Source organism: Muntiacus reevesi, chromosome 3 (assembly GCF_963930625.1).
Source record: "Muntiacus reevesi chromosome 3, mMunRee1.1, whole genome shotgun sequence".
NCBI classification, from domain to species: domain Eukaryota; kingdom Metazoa; phylum Chordata; class Mammalia; order Artiodactyla; family Cervidae; genus Muntiacus; species Muntiacus reevesi.
The window spans coordinates 210,580,496-210,605,215 of record NC_089251.1 but is presented as its reverse complement, the minus strand read 5'-3'; the positions used below and the strand labels follow the sequence as shown (position 1 = coordinate 210,605,215).

The window sequence follows — 24,720 nt, the reverse complement described above, 5'->3', positions numbered from 1 at the left end:
CATGACTACTGAATAAACTACAGCTTTGACTATATGGACCTTTGTTGGCAAAGTGATATCTCTGCTTTTTAATATGCTGTCTGGGTTTGTCACAGCTTTTCTTGCAAGGAGCAAGCATCCTTTAATTTTTTGGCTGTAGTCACTATCTACAGTGATTTTGGAACCCCCAAATAGAAAATCTATCACTGCTTCCACTTTTTCTGCTTCTGTTTGCCATGAAGTGATGGAAGTGGATGCCATGATCTTAGCTTTTGGAATGCTGAGTTTCAAGCCAGCTTTTTCATTCTCCGCTTTCACCCTCATCAAGAGGCTCTTTGGTTTTTCTTCACTTTCTGCCATTAGAATGGTGTAATCTGCATATCTGAGGTTGTTGATATTTCTCCGGGCAACCTTGATTCTAGCTTGTTATTCATCCAGCCCAGCGTTTTGCATGATATACTCTGCATATAAGTTAAATAAGAAGGGTGACAATGTACTCCTTTCCCAATTTGGAACCAGTCTGTTATTCCATGTCCAGTTATGTTGCTTCTTGACCTGCATACAATTTTGTCAGGAGACAGGTAATGTGGTCTGGTATTTCCATCTTTTTAAGAATTTTCCAACTTGCTGTGATCCACACAGTCAAAGGCTTTAGCTTAGTCAATGAAGCAGAGTGATAGTTGCTCAGTAGTATCTGACTCTTTTGTGAGCCCATGGAATGTAGCCCGCCAGGTTCCTCTGTCCATTGAATTCTCCATCCAGGCAAGAATACTAGAGTGGGTTGCCATTTTCTTCTCCAGAGGAACTTCCTGGACCATGAATAGAATCCGAGTCTCCTGCATTGCAGGCAGATTCTTTACTCTCTGAGCTACCAGGGAAACCCTGATAGCTCAGTCAATGAAGCACAAGTAGATGTTTTTCTGGAACTGCATTCCTTTCCCTATGATCTCAAGAATGTTAGCAGTTTGATTTCTGGTTCCTCTGCCTTTTTTAAACCCTTGTTAATGGTGGGTTTTTGTAGATTTCCTTTATCAGGTTGAGTAAGTTCCTTTCTACCTCTTGTTTATTGAGTTTTTAATCACGAAAGGATGTTGAGCTTTGTCAAATGCCTTTTCTTCATTATTGAGGTACTCATATATATGTTTTTGTCCTTTATTGATAGGCTACAGTATAATAATTGACTTTCACATATTAAACCAACCTTGCATCTAAGATAAAACTCACTTGGTCATAATATATAATCCTTTCATATACTTCTGGATTCAGTCTGTTAATATTTTGTTGACAATCATTATGTCTGTATTCATAAGAGATATTGATTTGTAGTGTTTTTTTATTTTATCTTGGTCCAGTTTTGTTATTAAAGTATTATTGGTGTCAAAGAATGATGTGGAAAATGTTCCCTTCTCTACTATATTTTTAAAGATTTTGCAAAGCATGGGTATTTTTTAAATATTTGGTGAATTTGATAGTTAAGCTATTTGGGTCTAAACTTTTCCTTGTAGATGGATTTAGGTTAACAACTCATTCTCTTCACTGAATAAATGTTTATTAGGATTGATTATTTAGTTTAGAATCAGTTTTGGTATTGTATCTTTTTAGGAATTTGCCCATTTCATCTAAATTATCTAATATATTGGCATACATTCATGCATAGAATTTTCTTATAATATTTCATTATTTCTGTGAGGCTAAGAGTAGTGTCCCCTCTTTCATTCTTAATTTTAGTAATTTGAGTCATCTTGTTTTTCTTAGTCATAGCTAAGATTTTGTCAATTTTGTTGATCTGTTTAAGAACCAACTTTTTGTTTCATTGATTTATTTCTGTATTTTCCGTTCTCTATTTCCATCCTAGTCTTAATTTATTATATCTCCTGTTTGCTTTGGGTATAGTTTTCTCTTCTTTTCCAGTGTCTTAATGTTAAAAGTTAGATGGTTAATTTGAGAACTTTCTTCTTTTTTAATAATAAACATATACAGATATAATTTTACTTTAAGCACTGCTTTCACTGGATCTGAATTTTGGTATGTTATTGTCTCAATTTCATTTATTCCAAAGTCTTGTCTAGTTTCCCTTGTTTCTTCTTCTTTGGACAATTTGTTATTTAGGAGTATGTTGTCATATAAAAAGGATGTAAAGGCTTTCCTGGAGGCTTAGATGGTAAGATGGCTTAGCCTGCCTGCAATGTAAGAGACCCGGGTCCAATACCTGTATCAGGAAGATCCCCAGGAGAAGGGAATGACTACCCACTCCAGTATTCTTGCCTGGAGAACTCCATGGACAGACAAGCCTAGTGGGCTACAGTCCCTGCAGTCACAAAGCGTCAAACACAACCGAGGGAGGGACTAACACTGTCACACTTTTCAAAGCAGCAAAACCGCTTTGGAAAACATTTCGGCATTTCCTTAATAAATTGAAAATCAAATTACTATAGTACCTAGCAATGCCATTACTAGGTATATACCCAAGAGAATTGAATATATAGCTGATCATGATGATATCCAAAAAGTGGAAAAAAGCCAGTGTCTATAACTGCTGAATGGATAAACAAAATGCAGCTGTAGAAAGGATAAAGTACTAATATACTCTACAGAATGGATGAACCTTGAAGACATTATGCTAAGGGAAAGCCAGACACAAAGACTACATACTTTAGGATTCTATTTATATGAAATGTCCAAAATAGGCAAATTCTTGGAGATGGAAATATATTAGTGGTTGCCAAGTTCGGGAGAGAGTGGGAATAAAAACTGACTAGTAATGGGTATAGATTTTATTTTTGGAGTGATAAAAATGTTCCAGAATTAGATAGTGGTGATCAAGGCACATTTTGAATATACTAAAAGCCACTGAAATATACACTTTAAAAATGAACAGTAAAAGTGGTATATGAATTTATATCTCAATAAAACTGTTGTTTTTTAAAAAGCTTATTAACAGTGAAATGCTGTATACATCCTATTAAAGTTATAAAAATTAAAAGATTTTATGATTCTATTGATGGGAATATAAATTGGTACCATCCTTTTACAATGCACCATGGTAGCATCTATCAAAATTTTAAAAACATGCCATAATTTCTAAAAATGTACTGTATAAACCCATCTATTAGAAATGCAGATGGGGGATGGATGGATGGATAGATGATTGATAGATGTATATGTACTTTAATGATGTCTAAAGTAGACTTGGGGGAAAATATTCTAATTGTGTATGTTATATGATCATGTAAATAAAAGAGAATTATAAATATGCATTTATAGGCATACAAAATATATAAATATATATTGAAGAAAGGAATAGGAGTTAGTCCTGAAAAACAGGATGGCAGGGATGGGTAGGTAGAGGGGAAGGAAGAGCCTTGAGGGAAACGAGGTACATTTTTGTTTTTACTATTTCATTAACTGTACCTATAGTAACAGCAATTAACTTGAAAACATTACAGCACATTGAGAATACCTATGTTGTTACAGCTTTTCATGCAGATTGAAGCTCTCTTTCCACAAAAATTTGGAACATGGACTGAGTATGCCAAAAGATACTGTAATGCACATGTCAGGTACGAAAAACTATTTTCTGTTAAGTGTTAATCCTATTTACCTTGAACATTAAGCTTTGTTAATTTTTTTTTCCCCAGGGTTTTATAAACTTGTGGTAGCTATGGAATAATCTGAAGTAAAATCTTGGGTGAATGACCCATATATAGAATGAAAAAAAGGAGTAGGTAATGGAAGTTTTTCTTTATTTCTTTTTTACTTTTCATTTTTAAAATTATTTATTTGTGTCAACCAGATGGATGTGCACATTGTACAGAAATGGTAAGTAAGTGGCCATTTTGCTTGTGTCTTCCAGTTAACCATTTCCCTTCCCAGGTAACCAGTGTTGGCAGTTTCTTATATATTTTTCTGTAGGTAATGTATGCATGAAAAACACATATGGTTATGTATGTACAATATTATTTCATTTTATTTCTACATGTATAGTATTATACTGTACACATTGTTCTGTAGTTTCCTGTCTTCACCTACTGTATATTGGAGGTCTTTGAATATCAGCTCCTAGAAAAGCTTCGATATTCCTTTTAAATGTTGCGGTGTATTTCAGTGCTTGGATGCATTATAATTTATTTATGCAGTCTACTATGCATTATAGTGGCAAAGAAAAAAAAATAAAAAAAAAATATAGTGGCAAAGAGCATGCAAAATTAGAGTTAGACTACCTATGTTTTATTTTCACATTCAATACCTACCAGGTATTTCATTTAAGAAAGTAACTTTACTTCTCTATCCCTCAATTTCTTCAGCTCAAAAAAGAGAATAATTATTCCTTCCTTTGAGTTATTATGTGACTTAAATGAGCTTTTGTTATGAGGTCTTGAATAGTGACTGGCACATAGTGAGCACTCAGTAATTGCTAGATATTTTAGTGCTCCGTGTTATATATTCAGTACATGGGAATAAGTCTGTAACACAAATTTATTATAAATGGAATTGCTCATACAAAGGGCATTTGCATTTGTATATTTTTTAGACATTTGCAAATTATGCTTCTCAAAATTTATACCAATTTATATTCCTACCAGCAGTATGATTATCTCTTTCCTCACACCTTACTGACATATTCAAAGAGAAATTATTTTTCTTTCCCAGTGTGATCTGATAGTAGTTTTAATGCATGTCAGTCTTCTTATGTTATTAAATACAGCTTAACATTTTTTCATAATTCTAGAGTCATTTATACTTTTTTCCTGTCAGTTGTCTGTGCTCTTTGCCCTTCATTCTACTAAGTTTATTGACTCTTAATCTTAATAATATACTGGAAATCTTTGTATATAGTGGAAGTCAGCTCTTTATGTTTGATATGAATCCCACTTTTTTTCTCAGTATATGTGTGTGTGTGTGTGTGTGTGTTTTATTTTTTCCTTTCTGCGATTCCCTGAAATAACCCCGTGCGGCTGAGACGTTCTGATTCATTCCATTCTGGTGCCATACAGTAGCAGGATTACTTCCCTAATCCTGACCAAGGATTGAATCTGGGCGCTTGACAGTGAAAGCTCGGATTAAGACTATAAATGGAGAAATATTCTGTATTAATACAAACCATAAACTCGTTAAAAAGCCTGATACATTAACCATATGGAAATGGAATTTATATCAGGAGTGCTGTCATTGTTTAATATTAGGAAATTTGTTAATATAATTAGCCATGTTAATAATGAAAAGGAAAAGCTTCATTTCATTTCCTACATTTATGTTGAGGTGTAGTTTGATGAAGTTCAGCATTCATCTTCAATTAAAGTTTTGAATATAAGTTATTCATTTCGTGTATGATATTTATATAAATGTAAACGCATAAAATATATTTTGTGTGTGTGTGTATGTTTTAAGCCTAAAGCAACCATCACATGAAACACTAATACCAAGGCAAGGGGTTAATTGTCTTTGCACTTTACCTTTATTCTGGGGACATTAGTTTAACTACTCAAAAGAAAAACAGGAGGTAAAATTCAAAAAGAAAAACACAAATTTATCATTATTTGCTGCTGATATCATTGTTTAGAAGACCTGAGATAATGAGCTGAGAAATGTTCAAAAGCAAAGAGATTTCATTAAGGTGTCCTAGCACAAGGTTGGAGAAGGCAATGGCACCCCACTCCAGTACTCTTGCCTGGAAAATCCCTTGGACGGAGGAGCCTGGTAGGCTGCAGTCCATGGGGTCTCTGAGAGTCGGACACGACTGAGCGACTTCACTTTCACTTTTCACTTTCATGCATTGGAGAAGGAAATGGCAACCCACTCCAGTGATCTTGCCTGGAGAATCCCAGGGACGGAGGAGCCTGGTGGGCTGCTGTCTATGGGGTCTCACAGAGTCGGACACAACTGAAGCGACTTAGCAGCAGCAGCAGCAGCACAAGGTTACAATTGAAATGTTGTACACAGATAATAATAAACAGTTTTAAAATATAATACCAAATAGATGCAATACTGGATATTGTTAGGGAGTCCTTAATCCTGGTCCTTACAGATTATAAATGCCAAAAATTTGCCTACATAAAACAAACACGTTAGCACATTAGTACATTTGTCTTTTGGGGACTAGGTAAACCTAAGTGGTCAGAATACATTTCTTCTTTTCTGATTAGGACTTACCACATGAAAATATAAGTGTTTGAAGTGTATACCTGTCCTTTTCTTGCTTTTGAATGTAGGCACTATTTGAAAGGAAAGTTTATCTTTATGAAATGCTTGATTGGGGAGATTGTGTTCTATTTCCTGTTTCCTGTGTGTGTATGCTCAGTCACTCAGTGGTGTTGTTACTCTTTCAATCCCATGGACTGTACCCTGCCGGGCTCCTCTGTCCCTGGAATTTTCTAGGCAAGAGTACTGGAGTTGGTTGCCATTTCCTTCTCCAGGAGATCTTCCCGACCCAGGGATCGAACCCAAATCTCTTGTGTCTCCTGAATTGGCAGGCAGATACTTTACCACTGTGCCACCTGGAAACCCTTCATGTTTACTAGAGAAAGTTATTTCAAGACTGTTTTCACGCCTCTTAAGGCATTTTCTTTCAGATTCCATTTCATAAGTTTCAAGTTATTCCTTTACTTCTTTACCTTGGAAGCACTGTTTCCATAGACTCTGATTCAGATCAAGGCACTTCATGGCATTTTAAGTTAGTTTGTAGAATGTTAATTTTTTTTTCCTGTAGTGTTCCGAATCTATAAAGTTGTCATTTTCACACTGTTATTCTGCAGAAACCAAATTATGGTGAGTTATTCAATTCTAAACCCTTATTTTATATTTGAACTGTTATGACTATATTAAAAATAAAGTTAAATGAAGCTTGAGGTAAAACAGAACTTTGCCTTTGTAAAGTTTATTAAATACATAAATGATGGCAAACAGAGTTATAATACTTATGTGAAGTAATTTTGAGAAGTTTAGGTATAGGTAACTACCTATCTGGCTTGATTTGAAAGGCACAGAGAAAGTATTCCTGAATCAGAGCATCTCATATTCAAGATTCCTTACATCATTCACACCACTGGGTTATATTTAGAGGAAGCTGTAAATTCAAATATGATTTGAAGAAGATAGCACATTCAATTTTCAACCAGTAGCCAATTAGAGCTAGAAAGACTTCATGATCAGGTGGTCCCCCTCTGTCATTTTATAGATACCTGGTGAGGTTAAATGGCTTGCCGTCTGTGTCACTTCCTCTTACATTATTTTTCACTTTTCCTGGCAGTAAGAAAGACTTAGGCAAGGGTAACTTTAATAAATGTTCTTTTACAAAGAAAAAAGGACACGAGATAGTCCAGCCATGCATCCTGTTAGCAGCAGCCACCTCCCTGGTGTCATGCTCGAAGGTTAAGAATATCTTTATAGTAATTTATCAAATTTTATGAACTTTCTTTCTAGCTTGTATTTTGTGCCCATTCCACTTCTCAAAAGAAATAGTTGTCTAAATTTTTATGACAGGGAAAATGCTGGGTGATAGTACATATAAGATATGTATGGTCATTCTACAAAAATGTTAATGAGTAGGTCATGTCAGCATCAGTAAATGTCTTATGTGGAAATGCACTGTAATTTGTCCTCAGCAGTGTTGAACTTAATATTCTCAGCCGTGGCTACATAGAGATCAGGTCTATTCCACTTGCCAATAATTTGAATCTGAGAAAAATACTTAATATACGGGATAAGTTTGAAAAATAAGTAGCTAAAAACTAATAGGATAAATTCTGCACTTGTGCTTCGAATGTCTGCTTTGTATGAAAGGATTTGAGAAATCCTCACCTATTATCAGTAGTTCAGTTCACAAAGACTTCTGGTTTTGAATAACCCTAGGCTAAATGGCAACCCACTCCAGTACTCTTGCCTGGAAAATACCATGGACGGAGGAGCCTGGTAGGCTGCAGTCCATGGGGTCTTGAAGATTCGGACACAACTGAGCAACTTAACTTTCACTTCACTTTCATGCACTGGAGAAGGAAGTGGCAACCCACTCCAGTGTTCTTACCTGGAGAATCCCAGGGACAGGGGAGCCTGATGGGCTGCCATCTATGGAATTGCACAGAGTCAGACTCGACTGAAGTGACTTAGCAGCAGCAGCAGCAGCAGGCTAAATGAAAGTCAAGTGTCTATCATAACTGATAAAAATAAAGTAATGTTAGGGCACACTAATCAGAATAACACCCAGTATAAAGGATGGTTCTACTCTGCTCTTTGATTAGACCACAGCTGGGGTATGGTTAAATTTTGAATTAATCTATTCATTCAAAAAATATTTATAGGGTACCTGTTATTGTCATGCTATACACTAGGTATCAAGTATGCATTAGAGCAGCAGTCCCCAACATTATTGGCTTCAGGAATCGGTTTCATTCCTGAGGTTTTCATTCCTCCTGGGGGAGGGAGGGGGAGCAGAATGGTTTCAGGATGATTCAAGTACATTACATTTATTGTGCACTTTATTTCTATTATTATTATATCAGCTCCATCTCAGATCATCAGGCATTAGATCCTGGAGGTTGGGGAATCCCTGCATTAGAGAACAAAACTCAAGTGGTCCCAGCCTTCATTGAATTTTCTAGTCAAATACTAACCAGATAATTTTAGTTGTATTGAGTACCATAAAAGGGAAGTAAAGGAAATGGACTAAGCAAGTCAGAAAGGACTGAAGAGGCATCCTGTGAGTAAGTGACGTTTATCTACATTCTAGGAAGAGGAATTTTCTGTGGTAAGGCTCAGAGCAAGAGAGACTGCTGCGCTTTTGAGGAACTAAAAGAAGTTCAGTTCAGCCGAATATTCTTGAGCTAATTGATCCTCTTGAGAGGATTTCAAGACAAGATGGAATTAGGCAGGAGTCATAATGATACAGTCTTGTTCTTCATCATAATAGCAGTAAGAAGGCATTGGAGGGTGTTTTGTGTTTTTTAGTTATTACTATTGTGGGTTTTTTAAATTACAGTAGAATATGCTTGAGGAAATTTCCCACTTTCACCCTTTTTAAGTTTATAGTTCAGTGGTGATAAGTACATTCACACTTACTAATGTTGTTGTGCAGCCATCACCACCATCCATCTGAAACTCTGTGCTCATTAAGGAATAATTTCCCATCCCTACCCCGCACCCCAGGCACTGCATCAGGGACTTTAAAGCATGAAAGGACATGCATGATTATGTTCACAAGTTTTATTTGTTATTTTTTAAGACAATGTTTTCATATGATTCAGAATTCTAAACCTACAGAAGCACATATACTTGGGAAAAATCTCCCTTTCACTGCAGTTTCCCTCCCTTTAGGCAACTGTATATAGGTTTTAATCTTTCTACAAAAATTGTATGCTTTTTCAAACTAATTTTTATTTTTCACTGATTATTACGGACATACACATTGTTTTGTACTTATTTGTCCTTTCTTTGTATATATAGATACTTTAGCTTCTTCTTCTTTTTTTTTTTTAGTGACTTTTGTTATTAAGAATATCCATGGTTTCTGGTTGGCAAGAAGTTGAGGAAGTTTGTATACTTATATTTTCTCTAGGAAAGTGGAGTGACAGTTATATGTTCAGAGAAATGGCAAAATTGGGGATTAAAAATTTGGTGAATGTTGATGTGGTGTGAGATTTTGGTGAATGGGGGAATGAAATAATGAGATTAGTGTGGTAGAATCAGTGTTGCACTGAGGAACCATTTGAGCTCAGCAATTCTAGATTTGTAACGGAAGCAGTCTTCTGTAAGGTATGGCTTCCCAGCATTGTGGGTAGAGACTTGGAAAAGTCTTGGAGACATCCAAGGTATTTTTTACACTAGCTTGCAATGCATGGACTGTCGGCCAAAGGAAATTATGCTATATTGTTAAAAACAAAAGTAATGTATAGGCTCAGAAATGAAAGCAAGGTGAGGAAGTATATTGTGGACATGGTTAAAGTTGACTGAGAGGTACTGATGAGATAGGCTAGACTGGGTGTGAGGGAACAAGTGGGCCAGAAGGACAGGCGAACTGGAGAATGGAAAGTCTGAATTTCCCAGGTAAGGCTATTTTTCAGGATTGGCTATAGCCACAGGAGTGGAATGTTTGGAGTGGGTTTGAGAAGGTCACCAGAGACAAGGAATACAAGGAAGTAAAAGAAAACTAAAAGTCATATTTTAAGAAGTATGTTAACAAATGAAAACATACTGGGAAAATGTTACCAGAATACTGAGGGGATTTCATATTCATCTCTACAAGTGCCTAATATTATTGATTGCCTGGTATATTTAAGACATTATTTCAGAGCTGCTGGCAATACAAAGATGAGTAAGACAGTGCTTGAACTTACAAAGCTTTCTTGAAAAAGAAAGACTTAGAAGGAACAAGTCTTTAAATATTTAAAGATCTGTCATGTTTTAAAGAAATTAGACTTTTGCTTTGTGGCCTCAGAGAGTAAACTATTATCAAGGAATGAAACCTAATGGGGAAATAGGTGTTGGCTTAATACAAGAACTTGTAAAATAGGCATATGTATATTTACTTCTGCTTCATTGACTATGCTAAAGCTTTTCATTGTGTGGACCACAAGCTGTGGAAAATTTTTAAAGAAATAGGAATACCTGACTACTTTACCTGTCTCCTGAGAAACCTGTACTCAGGTCAAGAAGCAACAGTTAGAACCGGACATGAAACAATGAACTGGTTCCAAATCGAGAAAGGAGTATGTCAAGGCTGTATATTGTCATCCCTACTTATTTAACTTCTATTTCAGAGTATATCATGCAAAATGCCAGGCTGGGTGAATCATAAGCTGGAATCAAGATTGCCGGGAGAAATATCAACAACCTCAGAGATGTAGATGACACCACTCTAATGGCAGAAAGCCAAGAGGAACTAATGAGCCTCTTCATGAGGGTGAAAGAGGGGAGTGAAAAAGCTGGCTTAAAATTCAACATTCAAAAGACTAAGATCATGGCATCTGATTCCATAACTTCATGGCATATAGATGGGGAAAAAGTGAACACAGTGGCAGATTTTATTTTCTTGGGTTCCAAGATCACTGTGGACAATGACTGCTGCTACGAAATTAAAAGAAGTTTGATCCTTCAAGGGAAAGTTATGACAAAGCTAGACAGTGCATTAAAAAGCAGAGACATCACTGCCGAAGGTGGTCCTCATAGTCAAAGTTATGGTTTTTTCCAGTAGTAATGTACAGATGTGAGAGCTGGACCATAAAGAAGGCTGACACCAAAGAATTAATGCTTTCGAACTGTGGTGTTGGAGAAGACTCTTGAGAGTCCCTTGGACAGCAAGGAGATCCAACCAGTCAATCCTAAAGGAAATCAACCCTGAATATTCATTGGAAGGATTGATGGTAAAGCTGAACCTTCAATATTTTGGCAAACTAATGCAAAGAGCCAACTCATTGGAAAAGAACCTGATGCTGGGAAAGATTGAGGGCAGGAGGAGAGGAGCGCAACAGAGGATGAGATGGTTGGATGGCATCACCAACTCAATGAACATGAGTTTGGGCAAACTCCAGGAGATACTGAAGGGCAGGGCAGCCTGGCATGCTGCCCTTCATGGGGTTCCAAAGAACTAAGCTACTGAATAATACCAACAAATGGTATCCCAAGTAGTCATGTATGGATGTAAGAATTGGACTATAAAGAAGGCTGAGTGCCAAAGAATCGATGCTTTCAAATTGTGGTGCTAGAGAAGACTCCTGAGAGTTCTTTGGACAGGAAGGAGATCAAACAGTCAATCCTAAAAGAAATCAACCCTGAATATTCATCGGAAGGACTAATTCTGAAGCTGAAGCTCCAATACTTTGACCACCTGATGCAAAGAGCCAACTCATGGAAAAGACCCTGATGCTGGGAAAGATTGAGGGCAGTAGGAGAAGGGGGCAACAGAGGATGAGATGGTTGGATGGCAGCTCTGATTCAATGAATATGAGTTTGAGCACACTCCAGGAGATAGTGAAAGACAGGGAAGCCTGGCCTCCTGTAATCCATGAGGTCACAAAAAGTTGGACACGACTTAGCAACCGAACAGGGCTTCCCTGGTAGCTCAGACAGTAAAGAATCTGCCTGCAATGCAGGAGACCGGGGTTCGATCCCTGGGTCGGGAAGCTCCCCTGGAGAAGGGAATGGCAACCCACTGCATCCTTGCCTAAAGAATTCCATGGACAGAGATAATCCCATCAGGCTACAGTCCATGGGATCACAAAGAGTCAGACACAACTGAGCAACTAACACTTCCAACACTAGAGACTATGCAACAACAATATATGTGTATATGATAATAAAATACATAGCACTATACAATAAAAATGGAATGGAAAAATACCATAATCCCAACTATATTAACAGGTAAATTGTTTTCTTTTTTTCTGTAATTCTACCACTATCTGTATGTCTAATAATTTTTATATAGTTTTAAATTTTAACATAGCCTGCACGTGATGCTATCATCTGCTACTTCACTTAGTAGGTCACTTTATCCCTTTGTCTTTATAGGTTGTTTTATTTTCTTTATTTTTACTACTGTAAACATGAAAGAAAGAGTTAGTCATTCAGTTGTGTTGACTCTTTGTAACCTCATGGACTGTAGGCCGCCAGGCTCCTCTGTCCATGGGATTCTCCAGGCAAGAATACTGGAGTGGGTAGCCATTCCCTTCTCCAGGTGATCTTCCCAACCCAAGGATTGAACCTGGGTCTCCTGGATTGCAGGCAGATTCTTTAAAGATAAAGATAGTTGATTACTTTGGGGGAAATGATTTATAATTATTTTAACAATTCAAAGAGGAAAGTGTTTTTAAATAAGAACAAAGCAACTGAACTCTCACTGTCCAGAGATAATCAGTACCTAATGTATCAGTATTTTTAAACTTTCCCTCTAGATAGCCTTTCTATTAGATACATGGGGGTAGGGAGACAGGTAGATAGATAGGCAATTTTATATAGATAGGGTAATATTATGCATCCTTTTCTGTAATATGCTTTTTCATTGAGCACAATTTTACATTGTCATCCTTTGACAATAACTAAAATGCATCATTTTTATTGGCTACATGGTATTACATTTTATATATAAGATACTATGCCCGAGTTCTCTGGTGGCACAGTGGATAATAATCTGCTTACCACCGTGGGAGACGTGGGTTCAGTCTCTCGTCTAGGAAAATTTCACGTGCTGCGAAGCTACTAAGCCGGTCCACCACAGCTGCTGAACCCGTGTGCTAGAGCCCAGAAGCCACAACTGCAGAACCTGCTTCTGCAGCTACTGAAGCTTGAGCGCTCTGGGGCCCACGAGCCGCAACTACTGCACTGCAGCCTGCTCGCCCTGAAGCCTGCATGCCCTGCAGCCCAAATGCCACCGCCACTGAGCTCACATGCCTAGAGCCTGTGCAGCCAGAGAAGCCACTGCAGTGAGAAGCCTGCGCACTGCAGCAAAGGGAAGCTCCTGCCTCCTCAGCTGGGGAGAGTCTGTGCACAGAGGTGAAGATCCAACGCAGCTACAAGTAAACAAGTAAAAGAATTTTTTAAAAAAAGATACTATGCCATGTATTTTAGATATCTTATCTTTAATTCTTTCAGCAGTTCTACAAGGTTGATGATAATATGTCCATTTTACAGAGGCGTAAACTGAGGATTACAAAGGTTAAGGACCTTGTCCAAATCACAAAACTAAAAAGTGAAAGAGAAGTTGAAACACTTCTTGTCACCACTTTTCTTCGATCCTCTTTCCTGTATTTGAATTATTTGGCAATTCAGTATCTGTGTTTATACAGTTGACTAAATAGAATAAATAGACTAAATTAAATTTGTTCTCTAGTAAATCCAATAGTTGAGTGTTCCTTTCTTGGTCAACTTTTTATCTTTAATTATTCTCTTTTATTCTGTCTTTTGAGCTTTATATTGCTATCAGTGGTTGTTGTTTTTTTTTCTTTTTTCTTTTTTTACTCAGAGACTCCAACAGATCTGTCAATTTCAAAAAGGTCACATAAGCACATAAAATAATCTTTTCCTTTTTCTCTTCTTATTTCCTGGAGACCTTCCCACAGCCTTCTGTTCTGCTCCAATCTGGATTTGTTTTTCTTTAGGCATGGCGCAAAGCTGTCTTTTGAGTTTTCTTTTGCATTTCTGTATTTGAGGACTTTTCTTTCTTAGTTTATTTTCTGGTCTTTTTAATGTTTTATTATGGAAAAACTTCAGTATGCACAAAAGTAGAGAGAACAAAATAATGAGTCCCCCATGTACTTTTCATGTACCCAATGAGCATCAGCATTTGTCAACTTATGGCCAGCCTTGGTTTAGCTATACTCTCACTTACCTCTGTGAAAGTGTGTTAGTCACTCAGTCATTTCCAACTTTGTAACCCCATGGACTGTAGCCCGGCAGGTTCCTCTGTCCATGGAATTCTCCAGGCAAGAACACTGCAGTGGGTAGCCATCCCCTTCTCCAGGGGATCTTCCTGACCCTCTAACCTTTACCACCCCATGTTATCTTGAAGCAAAGCCTAGACATCACATTTTATCCATAAAATATTTTAGTAAATATATCTAGAGAGTAGGAATCTTTTTAAGAAAAAAATTATTATACTATTACCATGCATAAAAAGATTAACTTTAATAATAATCCCTTAATAACATTAAAAAACCTCATCAGTATTTCTATACTCAGTTATTTTGTGAATGTCAGAATTTTACAGTTTTATACGTTTTTCCCCCATTGTTTGTTGAGTCAGTACTCAAATAAGGCTCATACGTTACAAATCATAGGTCCCACTCTTGATGTCCTAAGTCTCTTTTAGTCTTCAGATTTCTCAATTCCTGAGTTTGATTATTTTTAGTTTATTGAAAAAACTAAATTGTTGCTGTAATCTGGGTTTTGCTGTTTGCATCTCCACGGTATTGTTTAACATGTTTCTCTGTCCTCTGTATTTGATGCAGAGACTTTGATTTTTTTTTTAGCAGTTCTGCTTTTCTAAGGATGTTGTGTTTTTCCATTAGAAGGCCCATGATATCTAACGCCTTCCTTTTTGTAATGTTAGTAGCTGAGAATGTTCGGTACACTGTTTATTAAATCATTAGACATTGCAAATGGTAATATTTGGATACTCTTTCTTCATTTATTAGCTAACATACCTTTGTAAAGGATCCTCACCTCATCCACTATTTAGACATTCAGTGGTTCTGTTTGTTTAAAACAGGGAGAATAGGGCTTCCCTGGAGGCTCAGTCAGTGATAAAGAATCTGCCTGCCAGTGCCAGAGACATGGGTTCAATTCCTGATTCAGGAAGATCCCACATTCCACAGAGCATCTAAGCCCATGCCCCACAACTATTGAGCCTGTGCTCTAGAGCCTGAATACCACAACTGCACCCTAGAGCCTATGCTCCACAACAAGAGAAGCCACTGCAATGAGAAGCCTGAGGACCGCAACTAGAGGGTAGCCTTCATTTGCTGCAAACAGAGAAAAGCTATGCAGCAACGAAGACCTAACACAGCCAAAAATAAATACATAAAATTTTAAAAATAGATCAAAAAATGTAAAAGGGAGGGTAAAATGATTAGTTTTTCCTCTTTGTGAGTTTTCAAAATAATAAGTTGTTTTGCTAGCATTCTCTAATAGTGTTCGATGAAGGCTTTATAAAAAGTTTTATCTCTTCATGGCTGCAGCGAGCCTTTGTTGCCTTCAGGCTTTCACTAGTCGCAGTGAGCAGGGTCTGCTTTCTGGGTGTGGCGTGCGGGCCTCTCACTGCGGAGTCTTATTGCGCAGCACAGGCTGTAGGCGCTCCGTCTCCCAATACTTGTGCCTTACGGGCTGTGGAGTGCAGTCTCAGTAGCTGTAGCACTTGGGCTTAGATGCTCTCGGCATGTAGGCTCCTCCTGGCCCAGAGACCGAGCCAGTGTTCCTATTTTTAGCTATCATGTCACACTTATTCCCACTTTCTAAGGTACCTGATCTTTTTCATTGCTAACACATTCTAGAATTTTGTGCGCACCACTCTTTAGGTCCCTGGTATTCGGCTTTCTGTTTGGTAGCGTCTTCACATTTTTTTTTTCCTGCTTGTAGAAGTGTGTTAACATTGTTTGCTGTTGTTTGATTTTCATTCTATTTTTCCTGGTGGGCTCATGTATTTTTATTTCTTTGTTGTCATTTTGAATGAGGATAAATATCTGTTTGTTCAGTTCACCATGTTTTAACCAAGACATCTCCTCTCCTTACTTTCCGTTTTCCAAAAATTGGATGAAATACTCTATTTCTTTCCCTCTGTCTCTCTTTTCTCTCATTTTCTTTGTTCTTGTTATGCAATAACCTTTAAATTCCTTTCCTTTCACGTTAGAATAATAGAATCAAGTGATAAATATGATTAGTTTGTTATGTTTAACCACATCTCTTTCCAAACTCTGGTTGTTGCTTTAGTTTTTGCTTGCTAAAGAATTGCTCTCCTCAATAATTGTGTGGTGTATTCATTAGTCAGTTCTTCTATTTGTTCATTAGTTCATAAGCTACTTATTATATGTTAGCCACCATGCTAGATGCTAGGGATACAAAGATAGATAAGACATGGTCCTTGCCATTAAGAAACTTACACTCAGGATTTTCTTGATTCTAATCTCAGATTTGCATGCTGCTCTTAAGTTACATTATAACCTTGAGTTATTTCTTGAAATAACATATTTTCATTTATCCAGGTAGTTTTTTTTTTACTTGCTCCCAAATTTATCTAAATAGCCAGCGAAATAGTTCTTGGATTCATAGATTTGTTTATCTCTGTAATTGCAGAAGTACTTTGGGTGAGTAGTTTGCCTCAGCTTGTTCAGCTGCTTTTGGGCCTGATTACAGTTACTTTGATAATTCGCATACATCTGGAGATTGGCTCTGCTTAAGAAACATAGAACATTACTTCCATTTATGCGAATTTCTTCTACACATTTGAGCTCCTTTTCATCGAATTGATTCTGAGTGCTTCAGAATCTCCTGTTTTGCAGAGCTCAAGGAACTTTACTAACGGGAAATGAGTACACTCTTGAGAAGCCATCTGTCCCATGCACATGGCTCGGCTGCATCGGAAATCCTATACTCCCTTAACTGATAGAGCAGCCTTTTATGTTTTTTCCTTCAGTTTCAAGTTTAGAGCACTCGAGTGTCCAGTTATACTGGTAAACATATAAGGTGTTCTGAGCCGCATATTTTGTTTCAGAACACTGGACTTTCCAAAATCCTTCATCTTAAAAGTCAGTCCGCTAAATGTTAAACATTTCCAAAGCCAATTGTGTGACTGCAGTGAAGAGATAAATTTTTCATGTTTTCTAACAGCATTTTCCATACCTTTATGCCATCAACTGAATATGGTTAGAGTGAAAGAAATAACACAATTTGATGGTTCCTCTTTTCTGCAGCTTGATTACATTGTAATGTGCATTTTGTTCTTTTCATGGTGACACTTTTCCTGAGTTTCAGAGCATCCTAATGTTTCAGGATTTGAGGAACAAGTTTATGTTCTATTTACCTAGACTGTTGCTCTTTATCAGCTCTACTTATAATCTTTCTTAGTCTCTTCACTCTGAATAATTCCCATTATTTAGTCTATCTTCCTGTAATAGAGCTTTCCTACTTCACTTTTTCCCTCTGGTATATTTACATTAAAATATTCCCATTTCTAAACATTTTCTTATACATTAGATAAATATACACTGTAACACATTAAGAAAAAAACTGAAAGATTTAAATAAATGAAGTGAAATACTGTGTTCATGGACTAGAAGACTCAATATTTTTTAAATACCCATTTCCCTCAAATCGTTATATAGAGTCAATGCAATAATTGAATAATTCTCACTGGAAATTTTAGTATACCATACTTTCTGCCTCCAGCTAGGACTGGCAGCCCATCTGCCTCACTTTATCTCCTTTTATCTCTTATTTTGTTGTCTCCCTTTGTGTCTCTGTCACTCCCTTTTATAGCCTTTGTTGTTGTTTAGTCAAGAAGTCATGTCCCACTCTTTGCAACCCCAGGGACTGCAAATTTACTGTCTCCTGGAGTTTGCTCAAACTCATGTTCATAGAGTCGGTGATGCCATCCAATCATCTCATCCTCTGTCTCCCGTTCTCCTCCAGCCTTCGATCTTTCCCAGCATCAGGGTCTTTTCCAATGCGTTGGCTCTTTGCATCAAGTGGCTAAATTATTGGAGCTTCCACATCAGTCCTTCCAATGAACATTCAGGGTTGATTTCCTTTAGGATTGACTTGTTTGATCTCTTTGTAGTCCAAGCAACTCTTCTCCAGCACCACAGTTTGAAAGCATCAATTCTTCAATGCTCAGCCTTCATTATGGCCCAACTCTCATATCCATACTTGACTACTGAAAAAAATCATAGCTTTGACTCTAGGGACCTTTGTTGGTAAAGTAATGTCTCTGACTTTTAATACACTGTCTAGGTTTGTTATAGCTTTTCTTCCAAACACCAAGTGTCTTTTCATTGCTGCAGTCACTGTCCACAGTGATTTTAAAGACCCAGAAAAGTCAGTCTGCCACTGTTTCCACTTTTTCTCCATCTATTTGCTATAAAGTGATGGGGATGGATGCCATGATCTTAGTTTTCTGAACGTTGAGTTTTAAGCCAGCTTTTTCACTCTCCTCTTTCAGCTTCATCAAGAGACTCCTTAGTTCCTCTTTGCTTTCTGACTTTAGGGTGGTGTTATCTGCATATCTGAGGTTATTGATATTTCTCCTGGCAATCTTGATTTCAGCTTGTGATTCATCCAGCCCAGCATTTAGCATGATGTACTCTGCATATAAATTAAATTAGCAAGGTGACAATATGCAGCCTTAATGTACTCCTTTCCCAATTTGGAACCAGTCTGTTTCTCCATATTCGGTACTAACTGTTGCTTCCTGACCTGCATACAGGTTTCTCAGGAGGCAGGTCAGGTGCTCTGGTATTCCCATCTCTTGAAGAATTTTCCACACTTTGTTGTAATCTACACAGTCAAAGGCTTTAGCTTCGTCAATGAAGCATAAATAGATGTTTTTCTGAATTCTCTTGCTTTTTCTATGATCCAATGGATGTTGGGAATTTGATCTCTGGTTCCTCTGCCTTTTCTAAACCCAGCTTGAACATCTGGAAGTTCTCAGTTCACATACTGTTGAAGCCTAGCTTGAAGGATTTGTAGTATTACCTTGCTAGCGTGTGAGACGAGTGCAATTGTGTGGTAGTTTGAGCATTCCTTGGCATTGCCTTTCTTTGGGATTAGAATGAAAACTGAACTTTTCCAGTTGTGGTCTCTTCTGAGTTTTCCAAATTTGGTGACATATTGAGTGCATCACTTTAGCAGCATCTTTTAGGATCTGAAGTAGCTCAATTGGAATTGCATCACCTCCAGTAACTTTGTTTGTAGTAATGCCTCCTAAGGCCCACTTGACTTCATACTCCAGGATATCTGGCTCTAGGTGAGTGACCATACCATCGTGGCTATCTGGGTCATTAAGACCTTTTTTGTACAGTTCTTCTGTGTATTCTTGCCACCTCTTCTTAATCTCTCCTGCTTCTGTTAGGTCCTTACCATTTCTGCCCTTTATTGCGTGCATCTTTGCATGAAATGTTCCATTGGTATCTGTACTTTTCTTGAAGAGATCTCTAGTCTTTCCCAGTGCCAACTGGAGTTAGAAAAGGCAGAGATCAAATTGCTAACATGCGTTTGATTATAGAAAAAGCAAGAGAATTAAAAAAAAATGTACTTCCTCTTCATGCTGCAGGTGCTTATCTGGCAATAGGAAGTCTCCCTTCTACCAAGTCATAGTCTCCAAGGTTCCAGATTCTCTCAATACACAGACAACCAAGAGGCTGGCAGGTTCATCTAACCTGCTTATGATCTGGTGAAATGTGAGGAGAGGTGTTTCCATTTGTTGTCAATCTCCTGTTTAACAGAAGGGTCACTACAGCATTTTCCATAGACTGTATTAAAACAATATCCATGAGGTCGCTAATTTAGAAGGAAATGGGGCTTCGGCAGTTTCATTTTGTTTGGTTTTGTTTTATATGCAATGATACAAAGTTAATTTAAGATATAGAGTCGGGAGAAGTGATTTGGATAGAAAATTTGAAAGGGTCCTTGTGGATATTCATTTCTGGCCATCAAGATGTGGATGCACATTTCTTAAAATTCTCACACATTATGTCTTTTCAGCTGCAAAAATATGAGAAACAACACCACACTGGTAGGGGAAGCAAAGCTTCCTTCTCGCTGGCAGCCATGGTGGCCCTGAGGCTGTCTGCCGCAGAGTCAGCATGGTGACAAGACAGTCTTGAAGTGACACTCACCCTTGAAGGAAAAGGGCCCTTGGACTGTGCTGTCTGCTGGGATTCAGGAATGAACAGGAATTGGAACAGCGAAAGAACTGCTTAGTTAGCAGCATTAGGAAGTATTGACTTTGGAAAATGTGGTTTTTTCATAAACCAGAATCAAATGAAAGTCTAAACCCAGTATTGCTTACTTTGCTCCCTAAAATAACAGAGGTCTAGTGAGGTAATCTTCTGCCAATACACAGGTCAGGGGAGGAATAGTGAGCAACTCAGGGGTGAGATATGACTCCTTTAGAGCAAAAAAAGGGCCAGCCCTCCATCACCAAACACCACTTTTGTCAGGGGCTTTGTAACATGCCTTGTCCTCACCCCGGTCTTATCATTTTGATAAGGACCTTATTGTCTTTTTACCAACCTATTGCTTGAGATGATAATATAGCCTGTCTGTTTGCTGTTTCTAGACTGTGGTATATTTTCCTAGTGGTTTGGTTTACAAAAAAAATAGTGCTTAATTAAAAATATATATATGCTCAAAGAATTAAAGGAAGACATGGCGAAAGTCTAGAAAATGATGAATGAACAAAATGGAAATATTAATAAAGAGAAAACTTTTAAAATTCTAAAAAGAAATTCTGGAGCTTAAAAGGAAAATAACTGAAAAGAAAAATTCCCTAGAGGAATTTAAAAGCAGATTTGATCAGGCAGAACTTGTCTCCAGTTTCTCCATCCCTTCTTTTTTTCTTTTTTTTTTGATGTTCTTTCTCACGCATTTATCGAGTGTAATAGAAAAATTTTTGTATACATATATATAAATATGTATACTATTTATATTTTAGAAAACTTACAAATTTTTGCCTAACTAAAAAAGTATGACATTTTGATTCCACTTGTTTGACTTAGTATGAATAGAATGCTAGATTTCTAATTAAAAAATAGATACACAACAAGCAGCAAAGGTTTACCGTATAGTATAGGGAACTATAGTCAATATCTTATAATAACCTGTGATGGAAAATAATTTCAAAAATCATATACATGCTTTTGTATCACTGAATCACCTTGCTGTGCCTGCCCCTGAAACATTGTAAGTCAACTTTACTTCAATAAAATATATATATTTTAAAAAATATAAAGATTAAAAAAAAAGAATCAGAGAACTTGAAGATAAAACAATGGAAATTTTCAAGTCTTGAGGAAAAGAAAGAAGAATGAAGAAAAGTGAACAGAACCCACAGGAAAGAAACTTATAAAAGAACGTATCAGATCTCTCAAAACTCAGTTATAAAGCAAAGAGATATCAAAAAGATAAGATGAGATCAAAACAGCACTTGAAAAGATGCAACATCATTAGTCATTAGAGAAATGCTAGTTCAAACTGCAATGAAATACCAGTATACATGCATTAGAATAGATAAAGCTTTTACAAATTGAAAATACCAAATGATGTTAATGCATGATGCTAAAGAACTGGAATTCACATACATTAATGATGGGAATGTAAAATGGCGTATAAACTTTTGGAAAAAAGTGTGCCAATTTTTTATAAAGTTAAACATACACTTAACATACAACCCAGCAGTACCATTTTGAATATTTAGTTAAGCTAAATGAAAACATATGTTCATTCAAAAATATGTATGCAAATGTTTACAGCAGTTTTATTTAATAGTCACTTAAAACTTGAAACAATCCAGATGTCCTTCAGCTGGTAAACATACAAACAAATCATAAAATATCCATGCAGTGGGATATATTACTCAGCAATAAAAAGGAATGAATTACTAATATAGCCAGTAGTACACATGAATTTTAAACACAGTGTGCTAAGTGAAAGAAATCCAATTTAAAAGACTGCATACTGTATGATTCTGTTTATATACCGTTCTGGAGTGTGCAAAACTGGGGCAGAAAACAGATCAGTGCTTCCCAGGAACTGGGAGTGGAAGAAAGCGATTGCTACAAAAGGACACAACGGAAGTTAACTATGAAAAAAAAATTCAGAAGGTGATTTCCAAAGTTGACTCTGAGTATGCTTGTGTGTATGTGTTTTAGGAACAAAGACAAGTGTACATGTTCTTCACCATGCTTCCTATTTTATCATCTTAAGCTAATTGTGCTCAGTCATGTTTGACTCTTTTGCGACCCTGTGGACTGCAGTCCACCAGGTTTGTCTATGTGTGGGATTTTACAGACAAGAATATTAGAGTGCGTTGCCATTTCCTCCTCCAGAGGATCTTCCAGACCCAGGGATTGAACTAGTGTCTCCTGTGTCTGCTGCATTGACTGGTGGATTCTTTTACCACTGAGCCACCTGGGAAGCCCCTTTTAAGCTACTATTTAGTGCTTATTGTGAAATGGCTCTTTTAAATTATACATGGTGAAAAAGAAAGATACAAAGAAGTTCCTATTTATTCTTGTTTAGAATTGGAGAAGGAAATGGCAACCCACTCCAGGATTCTTGCCTGGAGAATCCTATGAACAGAGGAGCCTGGCAAGCTACAGTTCATGGGGTGGCAAGAGTTGGACATGACTTAGCAACTGAGAGAGAGAGAGAGAAAAGGAAAAACAAAGTTTTACTTACCTTGTAAATGTGAATGAGGAAATGACTGTATTAATTCCAAAAGAAGTTTAAAGATTCATGCTTTATAACTTCTTTAGAGACCTTTGAAATTTTGTTGTTGTTATTAATTTTAGGTTGTTAGGAATTTAATTTCCTTTATGTTTAAATGTTTATTTCTACCCTAGGCCATACTGCTGCAACTTTGTCCTTTACATTTTTTTTCTTATTCATTTATACCTTTCCTCTTTCATGGATACACCTTATTTCATTGCCACTGTACTTGTTTTGTGAGATGAGCGCTCTCATCTCACATGGTAGCAAAGTAATGCTGAAAATTCTCCAAGCTAGGCTTCAACAGTACATGAACTGAGAACTTCCAGATATTCAAGCTGGATTTAGAAAAGGCAGAAGAACCAGAGATCAAATTGCCAACATCCGTTGGATCATAGAAAAAGTAAGAGAATTTCAGAAAAACATCTGCTTCATTGACTACGCCAAAGCCTTTGACTGTGTAGATCACAACAAACTGGAAAATTCTTAAACAGATGGGAATACCAGACTCCCTGACCTGACTCCTGAGAAATCTGTATGCAGGCCAAGAAGCACCAATTAGAACTGGATATGGAACAGCAGATTGGTTCCAAATTGGGAAAGGAGTATGTCAAGGTGTATATTGTCACCCTGATTATTTAATTTATATTCAGAGTATATCATGCAAAATACTGGACTGAATGAAGCACAAGCTGGAATCAAGATTGCCGGGAGAAATATCAATAACCTCAGATATGCAAATGACAACACCCTTATGACAGAAAGCAAAGAAGAACTAAAGAGCCTCTTAAAGAAGGTGAAAGAGGAGAGTGAAAAAGCCAGCTTAAAACTCAGCATTGAAAAAGCTAAGTTCATGGCATCTGTTCCCATCACTTCGTGGCAAACAGATGGGGAAACAATGGAAACAGTGACAGACTTTATTTTCTTGGTCTTCAAAATCACTGCAGGTGGTGACTGCAGCCATGAAATTAAAAGATGTTTACTCCTTGGAAGAAAAACTATGACCAACCTAGACAGCATATTAAAAAGCAGAGACATTACTTTGCCAGCAAAGGTCCATCTAGTCGAAGGTGTGGTTTTTCCAGTAGTCATGTATGGATGTGAGAGTTGGACCGTGGGAAAAGCTGAGTGCCGAAGAATTGATGCTTTTGAACTGTGGTGTTGGAGAAGACTTTTGAGAGTCCCTTGGACTGCAAGGAGATCAAACCAGTCAATACTAAAGGAAATCAGTCCTGAATATTCATTGGAAGGACTGATGCTGAAGCTGAAACTCCAGTACTTTGAAGTTTTAAAGAACTGACTCACTAGAAAAGACCCTGATGCTGGGAAAGATTGAAAGCAGGAAGAGAAAGGGACGACAGAGGATGAGATGGTTGGATGGCATCACCGACTTGAGGGACATGAGTTTGAGTAAGCTCTGGGAGTTGGTGATGGACAGGGAAGCCTGGTGTGCTGCAGTCCATGGGGTTCCAAAGAGTCGTACGTCACCGAGCGACTGAACTGAACTGTATTTGTTTTATAATTTTCTTTCCTTCCCATGAAACTAATGAACCTTAAACTTGAGAATCCCTTGCTTATATAGGACTCTTTCAAGGCTCTGGGAAGATCTTGGGAAATTTTTGCAGTTTTGTGTCTTGTAAAATTTATAGCCTACTTTAATCTTAATAGGTTGAAAGATCTCTTTTCAGTTCATCATTTTCATATATATGTACATACATATGCATGTGTGTTTATTTAATTGTCTGGTGGTGTTGGATGTCAACAAGCACTTTATGTATCAGGCTAAGGGAAAACAGTTTTGGGGTACATTTTGTTTGAGTTTATGTAATTCTGAGT

The 24,720-nt window shown here is 37.2% G+C and overlaps 1 protein-coding gene across 5 annotated transcripts in view; it reads left to right on the top strand.

Moving 5' to 3' along the window:
* The window catches only part of ZRANB3 (zinc finger RANBP2-type containing 3), a 264,527-nt gene that overhangs the window by 148,827 nt on the left and 90,980 nt on the right, over nt 1–24,720 (top strand). For 4 of the 5 annotated variants that reach the window (XM_065931454.1, XM_065931453.1, XM_065931455.1 and 1 more), the window contains one exon: nt 3,454–3,539. In XM_065931454.1, coding sequence (XP_065787526.1) covers nt 3,454–3,539 — 86 coding nt within the window. Of the gene's footprint in view, nt 1–3,453; nt 3,540–3,682; nt 3,705–24,720 lie in introns of those variants that run through there. The other variant, XM_065931457.1, reaches the window with a different exon arrangement.